Source organism: Podarcis gaigeae (genome assembly GCF_964106915.1).
Source record: "Podarcis gaigeae genome assembly, chromosome: 4".
In the NCBI taxonomy this organism is placed as follows: Eukaryota; Metazoa; Chordata; class Lepidosauria; order Squamata; family Lacertidae; genus Podarcis; species Podarcis gaigeae.
Genome location: NC_139677.1, coordinates 95,248,442 through 95,262,261, shown reverse-complemented (window position 1 = coordinate 95,262,261; position 13,820 = coordinate 95,248,442). Strand labels below are relative to the sequence as shown.

The 13,820-nt window shown below is 44.1% G+C and overlaps 1 protein-coding gene across 34 annotated transcripts in view; it reads right to left on the bottom strand.

The window, feature by feature from the left end:
• Window positions 1-13,820, bottom strand: part of DLG2 (discs large MAGUK scaffold protein 2) — a 902,142-nt gene that overhangs the window by 211,977 nt on the left and 676,345 nt on the right. For all 34 annotated transcript variants that reach the window (XM_083736268.1, XM_083736240.1, XM_083736269.1 and 31 more), the window contains one exon: window positions 13,054-13,223. In XM_083736268.1, coding sequence (XP_083592394.1) covers window positions 13,054-13,223 — 170 coding nt within the window. The remainder of the gene's footprint in view (window positions 1-13,053; window positions 13,224-13,820) is intronic.

Here is a 13,820-nt window from a genome sequence, read left to right as displayed (position 1 = left end):
AGTGTGGCAACCCCAGTCATCTGCAACTGGACCTAATGGTCAGGGGTCCCTTTACCTTTTTTAATGTGCTATTTTAATCAGTGCGCATATGCACCTGTACAGATTGGAAACTTTGAAGTGAGGGGAGCAGCAACGCGAATAGAAAACTCCAGCAAACCATGAGCATGCCAGTACCAAAATTAATTTGAGAAAACTCTCCAAATTAAATTGGGAGGCAGGCAGAGTGTGGAGCACAGTCAACCCTCGGAACAATAACAATGAAATGGAACATGGGACATCTGCTCATCCCTAAGTCAGGAGGGAGATCCAATGAACGCCCAACACTCTGTGCAGTGCCTTAAATAGAATAGAACGCCGCAAGACGACAATCAGGGGCTCTACAGGATTGCATTAGTAACAGCATTTGAAAGTGGGCACAGTCTTTCTACATAAAATGAGACGTTTCTAATCAAACCACGCAATGCAGCTAAGCAAAGAATCAGACAATCGCCATGTTCAATTAGTCATGGGTGTCTGCTGCCAAGGGCACCCTGACAAAACAGAAAATGTGCACTTGTATTCTACAGGAAAGTGGGGGGCGGGAGAGAGAACGATTGAAATCTGAAGAGATAGACTGACCATTTCCAAAAAAGAGAAGTCAACCACATTGATTCTTGTAGAGAACAGGCTTTTTTTGGGGGTGGGGGGTGTATTTTCAAACTGGGTGTGTGGGAAAAGGTCACATTACAAAAAGAATGGGGGAAGGAAGGAAGCAATTGACGCAAGATCTGTTCTTGAAATATGTGTACTGTTTAATGAAGAGCCCAAGATGAGCTCTGAGCCTTAGGGAAAAAACCAGAAGAACATGCTGCTCTGCCTTCTGTTCAGCCAACCAACTTTGCAATGAGTTGATGAAACGAAGGTCTCTTTAGAATGCCTTCACCCACACAGCTAAAATGTGTGGTTTTCCAAAACCATGGTGATTTTCTTCCGGTTGATGATGTGGAAAGCCTGGTCTTTTCCTCCACAGCACAGAAGTCTTTGTGTCTTTTGTCCCCGGACCCTAGGAAGTTGTCTTGTACCAAATGGAGGTGCTTTTCTCAAACCATGGCAGTGGCAACCCCAACTATCCAACTGAATGGCTCAGTCAATGCAGCATGAGACTCTGAATCTTAGGGTTGTGGGTTCGAGGTCCACGTTGGGCAAAAGATTCCTGCATTGCAGGCAGTTGGACTAGATGACCTTCGTGGTCCCTTCCAACTCTACAATTCTAAGATTACATGGACTTGCTGCTTCTGTGCCCCAGCAGCCGCTGTCCAGGTAAGCAGCGCTGATGCCTGCATCTGCAGGGTCGAATCCACCCTTTCACACATGCCCCTACTGCCATATATGCTGCCTTGAGCAGCTTGGAGGAAAGATGGGTTAAAATAATAATTAAGTCCCTTTCCTAGCCTTAGGACAAGACCTGCCAAGTAAAATAAAGAACTTATTCATGTATGCTACAACAGCGGCAAGAGTCTTGATAGCACAAGGATGGAAGAATGAGGAAATCCCAATGAAAGAACAGTGGCAAGAAAAACTGGTGAGTTATGCAGAACTGGCTAAATTGACATACAAACTGCGGGACAAGGACAACTGTGACTTTAAGGAAGAACGTAAGCTTTTTACAAATTATCTAAAAAGACAACAAAATGAACTGGACTCCTTGGCAGGGTTTGAATAAACATACATAAACTTATTGGTTGATAACATGATAGATAGATAACGTAAGGATATGTTCAATTTTATAACATGCAGAGAATAATATGTACTGAGAAATCAGAGAAATCAGAGAGAGGAGTTGAGGGAAATCTCAGGGGGGAGGGGGGTTTGAAGGGTGGGGGGGGAAGGGGAAAAATGAATATGATATGTTTTGATGGTATGCTGAAATTGTTAATAATAATAATAATAATAATAATAATAATAATAATGTCCCCCTGAAGCATTAGTTCCAGTAGTGATGTATGGAAGTATGAGTGAGAGCTGGACCATAAAGAAGGCAGATCGCCGAAGAATTGATGCTTTTGAATTATGGTGCTGTAGGAGACTCTTGAGAGTCCCATGGACTGCAAGAAGATCAAACCTCTCCATTCTGAAGGAAATCAGCCCTGAGTGCTCACTGGAAGGACAGATCCTGAAGCTGAGGCTCCAATGCCACCTCATGAGAAGAGAAGACTCCCTGGAAAAGACCCTGATGCTGGGAAAGATTGAGGGCACAAGGAGAAGGGGATGACAGAAGACGAGATGGTGGGACAGTGTTCTCGAAGCTACTAGCATGAGTGTGACCAAACTGCGGGAGGCAGTGGAAGACAGGAGAGCCTGACATGCTCTGGTCCATGGGGTCACGCTGAGTTGGACACGACTAAACAACAACAGAAGCATTAGTTCTGGAGAGCTGTTCCCTAATACAACAGCAGTTGTGTGTGCGATTTGGATGTGATAAAATTTGGGAGACAAATTCGGCTCAGAAGTCTCACCCTTTCCTTATCCATCTTTTACTTATTCTGACCCTATGCTGGAAGCAACACACAAATCAAAATATCCGTATCAGGAGTGACTGCCCGCTCTTCTGATTACCCAGATTCCCAGCTGGCACTGGAAGTAACTAAAGCTACTCTGATGGGCATCACTCTTCCTGCCAGGCTTATCTCCTGTCAAACCATGCTCATAAGAGCAGTTTTAAGTTCTAGGCAAGGGTGCCAACTGGATGCAACGGAGCCAAGAGATAAGCACGAACTGACATGAAGACAACATTTGTTTGCTTGCTTGTACTAAATTGGAAACCTGCAGAGCTATGGAATTCCTGGGGAAGATGTTGGGCATGCATTCCTTGGTGTTTTCAGGTCTTATTGTGATATCTTTTCCACACTGGGGCATATAGGAAAGTGACATCTCCACCGCTGCAAAAGCTCGTTAATGATGCCCGTTGCATTCAAGGCCGTGTGCAATTGGCCCCTTAAAATTCTGCTCCCTGGTTGGTGGAAGAGAAATGCGAGGGGGACCCTTTGGCAGAATTTCTGCAGAAGGAGGGGAATTTCTCCAACAATTTCTCAGAGGTTGGTCGCACTGCCACACCCCAGAAGAGCCTTCCGGGATTAGGCCAACGCACTCCCATTATATGCGACTATAGCCACATTCACACCATACATTTAAAGCATTGTGATACCACTTTAAACAGTCGTGGCTTCTCCTAAAAAGTTCATCGGGAAGAGGAATTGATTGTGAAAACCACTGTGAGGACTGCAGCTGTGGAGAGGAACTCCTAATAACTCTCAGCTCCCTTAACAAACTACAGCTCTCATAATTCCCACAATATGCTTGCTATATGCTGCCTCCAGGATCAGAGCCAACATTTCTCTAAATACAAAACACTGGGGATAAACATTGGGGCAATGGAAGGCTATTACCTTCACACTTTGCTTGTAGGATTCCCAGAGGTATCTGGTTGGCCACTGTAGAAAACAGGAGACTGGATTACTTAGGCTTTTGCAGGACTCTGATTACTGGCTTGCTTGGACTACGTCCCAAGCTCTGACCCCACTGGGACATGACTGGATCATGCAAGCATGTTCACCGTTTCTTTTTATCTTTGACAACTCAGATGCAATTCACTCATTCATGCCGTCCCTTGATGTATATGACCTTTGTCACACAGGGTGTACTGTCCATATAAGTAGAGATGTGCACACGCGGCCAAGATTTGGCTTATATCTATATTAAAAAACACAAAAACACACTGATCCATTTCAGAGCTATTCTTTGCAATCTGTGGACTTGGTTCCTTAGCTGCTCTTCATAAAGCAAGATTCTGCATTTCCCCTTCTACTTTGATGAGGAGATTAAGCCTGCCAAATTGTAGACAAATAGGTCCAGAGATTTCTTGTGTAGGACATAAAAAGCATTCATTTTCTTCCATTATCCCTTATGGAGTGGGGTTTTAAAACCCAAATTAAACATTTGGCTTGGAGAGAGAGACATTTGCAGGCTGGCTGTCCCCTCTCCTTACTGCCAGGCTACCCCCCCCCCAACACACACTTTCTGACAACTCCAGATCACTCTGGGCAGCATTGATGGGGCGATCTGGGGCTGCCTCACTCTGTTCTGCCCAAATTTAAAGTTGGCCATTATGGTTTCCTTTCTGGGATTCAGCTGGAACCAGTACTTGATGCCGCAAACGGGCTGTTCAGATGTTGCTAATGGGTCACTGGCAACTTTGTGGTTGTTTTTTTTAAAAAAAGAAACTTAAGGGATTTTCTGCAGAAAGGGTAAATCTTGATTAAATTCAGACAGGGGGATTCCGGCTGGCATTTTGATGCCAAAGTCATGTGTGGATGCTGCGCACTTGCCTGTGTGAGCAGCACTGATCCCACAACAAATGCCCATCTGGAAGCACCCACAGAGACAAGGCAACTTATCTCCTATTTGCAGCGGCAGAAACCAGTGAGCTAAGATGAAACCGATGAGAACCCCGAAGGTTCCCTCTCTCCTGTTTTATTTTTGGCACAAACGTGACCTTTTCCCTTGCTCTTCATGCTTCAGAAGGCAAGAGCCCTGCCTGCAGGCGAGACAACAATTGACACATGTGGCCCAGACAGTATAAACTGGCAGTGGTAGGGAGCAAGCAGAGAAAGGATGAGCGGACTAGGGCCCAGTAGCTGGAAGCCAACTGGCAGGCCGGACAGCTTTGGGAAAATGACGGGGTCCACCATGCACAGCAAGCTCTGTGCAATCTCATTTAGGCAAAGGGCTTTGGGCAAATCCAAAACACAGAAAGCACTGCCATCAGGAGCCCTAACAAAAGGAAGAACAAGTAGGAAAGGATTAGGTTGACGGGAACTTCTTCAGTGAGATTTCCCAGAGCCTTCAGGGCTTCGGCTTCTGGTATCTGCAGCCAGCTTATAAGCAGATCCTGCGTTTTACACACCACCATAAAGAAGGCTGATCACCAAAGAATTGATGCTTTTGAATTATGGTGCTGGAGGAGACTCTTGAGAGTCCCAAGGACTGCAAGAAGATCAAACCTATCCATTCTGAAGGAAATCATCCCTGAGTGCTCACTGGAAGGATGGATCCTGAAGCTGAGGCTCCAATACTTTGGTCACCTCATGAGAAGAGAAGACTCCCTGGAAAAGACCCTGTTGTTGGGAAAGATGGAGGGCACAAGGAGAAGGGGACGACAGAGGACGAGATGGTTGGACAGTGTTCTCGAAGCTACCAGCATGAGTTTGACCAAACTGCGGGAGGCAGTGGAAGACAGGAGTGCCTGACGTGCTCTGGTCCATGGGGTCACAAAGAGTCGGACACGACTAAATGACTAAACAACAACAATAAAAAATGGGCTGTCTTTTGAGAAGCTTCAGAAATGGCACACTGCTCATGTCGTTGCTGTCTGCTGAATTTGATCTCCTTTTATAAATCTTCATGATGGACTTGCTTCAAGCGCCACAGCCCAATGAGTTCTGCCTTGAGCTGTTGAGTGCCCAGCCTCTCTTCCCTTCCCTTTCCCTGCCCTCACTTCCTGTTGCATTTGGCTCCTCTTTAATCTTACTTCTCATGGGGATAAGGTTGGGCACCATGAGAAAAGGGTGGGCCTTTGGAATGAATCAGCAGGACTCTTCTTAAAGGTAAAGGTAAATGTCAGGGAACTGCCATCGAAGCCAGAGGCGGAGGGAAGGCTCCAGAGCGATGCCGGAGAGGGTCCCAGCAGGGAGAGAGGCAGCCCATCTGCTGGGGAAGGAAATCAGCGTAACACCAGGGGTGAAGGGGGGCAGATGGGGGAATCGGAGAGAAGGCTCCAGGACTCTTCACCAGAGACCAGTGGGGAGAGCACGGGTCCTCCGCTGCCCACACCCTCCCTCGCAGAAGACTTCCGCGCAGGGAGAGTAGGAGGAGACTTGGCGTCAAAGAACTTCTTTGCTGGAAGAAGTTCAAGAAACGCCCACTGACGGATTCTGCCAGTGACTGAGACAGCCACGAGTGCAAGGCTGTTCAGACAGAAAGGGTTCAACCAGGCAACCTAGCCAGGAGTGGCGGCAACTTACGCACGAGCAACCCCCTAGAACCATTACAGTAAAGGTAAAGGTAAAGGTAAAGGTAAAGGTACCCCTGATCATTAGGTCCAGTCGTGACCGACTCTGGGGTTGCGGCGCTCATCTTGCTTTATTGGCCGAGGGAGCCAGTGTACAGCCTCCAGGTCATGTGGCCAGCATGACTAAGCCACTTCTGGACTAAGCCAGAGCAGCGCACGGAAACAGCGTTTACCTTCCCGCCAGAGCATTACCTATTTATCTACTTGCACCTGATGTGCTTTTGAACTGCTAGCTTGGCAGGAGCAGGGTTGCTCACCCTGCTAGGTTGGCAGGGAGCTCACACTGTCGTGGGGATTCAAATCGCTGACCTTCTGATCAGCAAGTTTGTGAGGGCCAGGACTCTTCTTACATTCTCCCAATTGCAATGGCCACCAGAGATCGACAAAACAACAACAACTGCAAAACCATGAGCACTCTTCACATGCTTCTCTCATCCAGAGGGCAGGCACAGTGAAAAGGACTCCAGGGCCAGGCCCTACCCCCAAATCCAATTGCTCCTCATGCCCTTGTGATGCTCAGCATAAATTCTGCAGCAGGAAGCAGGGCTGGCTCAGGACATTTTGTGTCTGACATGAAGGACAAGATGGCGCCCTTCCCCAAGGCACATTCAGAAACCAACTGGAGTGGTAGTTGAATCTTACTCCAAAACTGGTGAAAGGAAGTGCTTTTTTTTTTAAAGCCAAAGTGTGCTGGCACATCTCAGGTGGGCGGCATTGCAGGCTGGTGCTCCCACCACCTACTTCTTGCTTTTATGTACTTCTGAGAAGCCCAAAACAAACATTCCAAGTCAATTTGGGTGGCCAAATTATGTGCGACTTTTAGTTCCCTAAAACTTAGGGAACAAGCTTTTACTACCAAAATGACTAAGGTTTTAAATGACAATTTTAGACCCAAAACAAAGAATTTGTCAAGAATGTATAACTTGCTGTTGAAATGGAACATTCAGGATGAAACTGTTAAATCTGCTATGATAAAATGGGCACAAGATGTTGGACATAATATTATGTTCGCAGACTGGGAACAGTTGTGGACCTAAGAGAGAATATTATGAAAATGATTTACAGGTGGTACATGACTCCAGTCAAGCTCACAAAAATTTATCATTTGCCCGACAATAAATGTTGGAAATGTAAAGAGACTGAAGGTACATTCTTTCACCTTTGGTGGACATGCCCAAGGATTAAGGCCTTCTGGGAAATGATTTATAATGAATTGAAAAAGATACTTAAGTACACTTTCTTGAAAAAACCAGAGGCCTTTCTTCTAGGCATGGTTGGCCAATTGATACTAAAGAAGGATAGAACTTTCTTTATGTATGCGACAACAGCAGCAAGAATTCTCATCACAAAATATTGGAAGACACAAGATTTACCCACTCTGGAGGAATGGCAGATGAAGATGATCGATTACATGGGATTGGCAGAAATGACTGGCAGAATCCGAGACCAGGGAAAAGAGGCGGCGGAAGAAGATTGGAGGAAATTTAAAGATTATCTACAGAAATATTGTAAAATTAATGAATGTTAGAATGATGTTGGATTGAAATTAAATGGTTACCAGCTGTAGTGTAAAGGTGGAATAATAATTTAAAATAAGCTACACTAAGTCGTAACAAGGATCTGCTGAATCAAGAATTTGAACTGGAATACAAAAGGGGGAGGTGAGAGGAGGTCTGGGACATAAGGTAATGGAAATAAGAAATGGGAATTATATTTGTTTCGTTTTGTTTTAATTGTGTATTTGTTTGTTGTTTTTTCTTTTTGTATTAAATTGGAAAACTGTAATAAATATTTATTTTTTTAAAAAATGACAATTTTAGGTTGTATTTTAGTGATCAAGATTTTTAGTGATCAAGAATTGTCTCCGTTATACCCAATTGCAATTCAATGTATTCCGGTTGTGTTTTATGAGTTTCCTGATATTGTAATTACAGATAGGTAGTCGTGTTGGTCTGCCATAGTCAAAACAAAAAAAATTTCCTTCCAGTAGCATCTTAAAGACCAACTAAGTCAGTTCTTGGTATGAGCTTTCGTGTGCATGCACACTTCTTCAGATACCTTCTTCAGGTATATGAAGAAGTGTGCATGCACACGAAAGCTCATACCAAGAACTGACTTAGTTGGTCTTTAAGGTGCTACTGGAAGGAATTTTTTTTGTTCTGATATTGTAAGTGAGCCGTAACTGGTCTGGGACCGTAATAATAAAATTCATTCCAAGTCAAAACAGAAGCTGGCTGGTGTGTCGGAATTTATACTCTTGTTTTTAGACCTATGACTCGACTGAGCTCCTAGCCACGATTGGTCAAGCTATGGGGCAGGGCCAATTCACTTTTTCCTTTCTTCAACCCATCTCCTGATAGCAGTGATGGCCTCTAAGCTTTTCAGCCAGGCCACTACCATTGCACACACCTGTTTGTGAGAGGACCCTTCCCAGCTGCCCTAGCTACCTGCCTGAATCGAAGAGAATGAGGGAGGTGGGAGACGCATTTATTTGACCTGCGCCGAAACCAGGGGTGACCCCCAAACCAGCTAGGGAGACAGCTTGGCGTAATTTTTAGCAACACTGCAGGCGGTGAATGCAGCTGTTGTCAAATCGGCATCTGTTCAGGGCTGCCCCAAGTTGCCCAGTGACTTAAGGGAACAACTTCATGGTGAGTTCTGGCACCTATTTTTCTTGAAAAAAAGCACTGCCAATGGAAGAATTGCACTTGAGGGCAGCAGAGGGTTCTGGGCACTCATAGCTCTTGTCACTCCCCAACTTCCAGTATCTGCCGCTGAGGCAGCTGTCTCACTTTGACTTATCATAGGACTGGTTCACCCGGGAGCAACATACTCCCGCAGCATGAAGCTCCAGGGTGGGGTCCCAAGAAAACAAAACTTTTCAAAAGTTTTTATCTGCTGCAATAGGACCTCATTTTATTGGATTTACAATTTGTAAGGGTTTTTTCTTCTGGGGGGAGGCATAAATATTTGGAAGCAATGACACGGGGCAGAAACTTTCTGAAACAGCAGATTTTGATAGTCACACACAGGAAGAACAAGGATATAGTTTGAGTGCCTCACATGTGTTTTATAAATCACTTAATGGGTCAACATGAATAGGAGTTATTAATATTGCAGTTGTTGTATAAGGAATTATTATTTTGACCAGAATGTAATTGAAATTAATAAGATTTTGGAACACAGAAATAATGAAAATCATCAAACCATCAATTCTAGCATTTGGGGGGGCCACCTAAATTATATAATTTGGTATTTGAACGATTGGTATTAGTAATTGTGTTATAATTTGGCATTGTTATAATGAGGCTTTGATTGGACTGTAATTGAAAACTAATAAAAATTATTATAAAAAACAGCAAATTTTGCACTGCTTTATTTTTTTCCCCATCCATTTTACAAGTTCATGAGCAGGATTGCCAACTGTAAATGCAACATTAGGCAAGGTTTCTGATTTTAAAGATTTTAGCTTTGTTTATTAAATGCAAATAAAACAAACATACAAAATTAGACCACTCTCAAGGGCACGAGAACATTTTCCGAAGCAATGTATTTTAGAAAAGGAAGCTTTTCCAGAAAAGCAACAACACATCCCTGCTTCTAAGCTGCTGGGAGAGCCAATGATTCCAATGATTCCTTATGTTCTTTTCAGCGCTTGCTTTAAATATTTTTGTTCAGACAAGCAAGCCTATCCAGACACGCTGGTGTTGATTTGCTTTAATACCTGTTTAGTTTGCTGCTGGTTTTAATTGTTTTTAATTACTTGTTTTTATAGATAATGTTTAATATTTCTTGTAAACCACTTAGAAGTTTTGTTATGATGTGGTGGTACATGTCAGTGTTAGTAAAAAGCAAAAAAAAAAAGGGTTCTGACCTCCCTTTGTCGCCTCAGCCTGGTCCTCGGACCCTTGCCGGCGCAAAAGAGTCCACAAGAAAAGTATCCTTGCAGAGTACTCTGTCTTGTGAGGCATTCGTCTTGCGGGGCACCACTGTATATACAACCCGGTGCAGGCTGCTGACTCATGCTGACCCATCTTTTTTAAGCATTAAAGAAACAGTGGCCATTTTAGCTGTGACAGTATATTATTTTTGTTAAAAATAAATAAAAGCAACTGGAGAGTGCAATATGATGGATCACCCAATCAGTGATTTTTTTTCCTCTCTAAAAAAATGTTTAGGTGTATTCCATCTGAGACTCAAGAAACACCGTGACAGGAAAAGGGGCTGCCATTGGGGGTTGCAATGGAACTAACGATTCACCATGCTAGAGAAGAAACTAAAAATCTTATTTTTTTTTTAGTTTCTTCTCCTGTTAGATTCACAAAATGTTTAAGGGTATGTGTACCCCTGCTTTCCCCCCAGAAAAAGGACTGCCCCCAATAACGTATACATATCTATTTTTAGACTCCCTTTCTGAGGGCAAGAGGCAGGGAACAGTTGAGGAACAAAGCAAAAACCCAAACAGGATACACCTTCAAAATGTGCACTACAGAGGAACCAACAATTACATCCCATGCCTGAATAAGTTTAATAAATAATAATAGCAACCATACAAAATCCAGTCAGACAGGAAAGTCTCAACTGACTCTGGCAAACCCTAATGGTGGGAAAGACACCAGGAAGTTTCCGAAATAATAGCTTAAAAATCAAAAAGACAAGCAATGCATTTTTTTTAATTAAAAAATCACACCTTACAAATCTGAAACTATAATATTAGATGGGGAGCCCCTGACCTGCAGGCTACACACAGCCTGTAGTGTCGGCCCACAATGGCACCTCCACCGCTTTGGGCAGTGGAGACCAACAGTGCACAATCCCACCCTTTTTTCTTCCTCTCAGGTAGACCAGGTGAGGTGCCACTGTTCCAAGGAACTCTATTGAGTTTTGGGATGGTCCTGAGAGTTCACACTGCCCACAACACAGCCTTTCCTTCTGGCTTAATCAACAGCAGAGGTTACAAGCCACCATTTGAAATTTCCCACGATGCCCTTGAGTGCCCAATGGACCACCCCCAGGGCATTGTGGGAAATGTATAAGGGTGTCTCGCAGTCTCCCGGGTTCCTAGCGTAAGGAATGATAAGAGATGGTGCCAACATCAGCGGGCCCTGTTGGGGCCCTGGGACAACTTGCTTGCCATTTTAATGCAGCACCAGCAGGAAATGGATCATGGTATTTTACACTAGAGGGAGCCTTCACATAACATCAAATCCGCTTTTCAGCCAACTGCAGTGGTGAAATGGAAATCCTACGTCAACAGCAAAATTCAGGTGCTAATGCATGTGTGTGTGAGCGAATTTCATATCCAGAATGCATGAATGATCAAATCAATATTTGAAACACCAAGCAGTTAAAAACAACAGCTGCTTATAAAAGCATATAATGTCTGTCTGCCTGCCTGTCTGTCTGCCTGCCTGTCCATCTCTCTCTCTCTCTCTCTCTCTCTCTCTCTCTCTCTCTCTCTCTCACACACACACACACACACACACACACACACTTAGTAAAGCATAAAGCAGAATTGTTTCGGGCACCACGAGTAAAAATGAAATCTTCACAAGGATCTTGACATCAGAGTGCCAGCATTTAATTTCTTATTTTTCCCTGCAAGGTAACACCAAGCTAAATTATTTCCTGCTGCTTTATCAAAAGCTAAACGAATATGCTAACTTTAGTTCTTTTCACATCCATCTTCCTCAGAAACTGAGAATTGTGTCAAATACCTGCTTAAATATCCAGCCCTGCTCTAATATGGGGTTACATCCAACACTGAACTGCTGATTCAAAACAAAACATTGCCAAGAGGCATCTCAAGCTACTTGCCTTCTGCTTCATAAAGTAACGCCACCCAATGTCCTGACATCATCATGTTTTGCATTTCCCAACTCCCACTAGCCAATGATGTGGAACAAGGAATAGGAAGTGCAGAGCATGCGGAAGTTGAAGAAAACCAACCAACTCCGAATGGCAGTGATGCTTTCAAATGGGCACAATGGGCAGGTCAGCCCATGGTGAGCTGTTGGGGGTCTGGCTTTGCAGTGGCGGGTTACCAAATAGGCACCACTTTTTAGGGATCAAAATAATATTGATTTGATCTTGATCATGATTTGGTTGGTTTTATAACATCAATAATTGCTAACGTTTGTTTCGTGTAATGAAATTGGCTTGTTAGAATGGTTGGTTGGTATTAGGGGATAATTTGCAAGGAGGCCCCCTGAGATTTTGACTGCCTAGGGGCTTCCACAGGGTTTAATCCGGCACTGAGGCTGTGAGACCTACATCCATGGGAAAGGTACAACTCTGCATGAGCAGAGGGAGGCATCAGTATCTAATCGTGGTTCACTACGGTTCATAAACCAACATAAACCAACATTAAACCAGTTTCCTGGTTCAGGTGTAATGTAAAACTGAGGTTAAGGGGTAATCCAGACTTCATTTTGAGACGTATTTCTAGGTCCAGGTCCAGACTTTAAAGCTCCATGTCTGAAAGTGGGGTTTTTTTTGTTTTTATTTTTGGTCCTGTGCTTTTCTTGGTGCAACCTGCATTTTACAGCTGATTTGGAGCCAACGGCAATTGGGAATTTTTTTTTATTTTTTGCAGATTGCCATTTGCTCTGATTCAGCAGTAAAATGTGGGATCTCCCGGGGAATGTGCCAGGGCAAAAAACAAAACAAAACAACCTTGCTCATACACTGAACTTTAAAGCACAGACCTGTGTCTGGAAAGCACAACGCAAAAGGAAGTCTCGATGAGTGAGCCCTAGGTGCAGGATCTTTGCACTGAAGGTGGTACACAAGGAGAGACGTGATAAAGATGGAGCAGTGTGCAGCTCACCCACCACATCACAAACCATTGCAAACATCCTAGCGCAACCACAGTTTGATCTGGCCAAAGGACAGCTTCCTGTGTCTCCCCACCTACCCCCATTTTTCTTTCAGTTTTTCCTCATTACCTTTCGGCCCTTTGAACAGTTTGATTTCGACAACAGTCTCCAGAATAGGTCTCCTCCGACGGACGTAGAGTCGCACTATGGAGCCAGCTTCCTTCAGGGCCTCGACGGCTTTGCTGTGCGAAACTTCGGAGACGTCGACTTCATTCACCCGCAAGATGCAGTCGTTGACTCTGGAGAGGAGGAGGACAATGTAACAGAGAGACTGAGCCTTCTAATGCCAAACCGAGAAAGAGATTCACTGGAATATTTTTTAGGGAATGGTGAAGGCACAGATAGACCACGATAGATACACCCTATTTGCATAAGAACAAAGCAGATCTTTCTGAGGTCCCTTTGACAGTCAGTCATTTATAGATGTGCGCCCTTCACCCCCCTGCCAAAAAATCCCTTCATCCCTTTGTGCTCAGCATGCTTCTTCCCAACACTATTAAAAAGCAGCCCCTTCCGTAATGAAATTGTATTGAAAGGCACCCTGCTGCACGCTGGAGTTTTACTCCATAAGGAAATTACTTATTGAAATTAATACACCGAAGGCAAACCTTGGTTCTCTATTCAACACTTGATGGCTTTCATCTCAATCCAGCAATATGCCCTTTGCTCATTTAAGATGTATATTACACACATGCAGACACTGTGCATGGCTCCATTCCCTTTTTATTTTTTGGTATATAAAATAAATGAAGCGCTAGTATGGGTTGCCATATTTCAAGAAGCGACAAGTGGCACACAAAAGCTGTTGGGCTCTTCCCCCCCCCCCTTTCAAAATC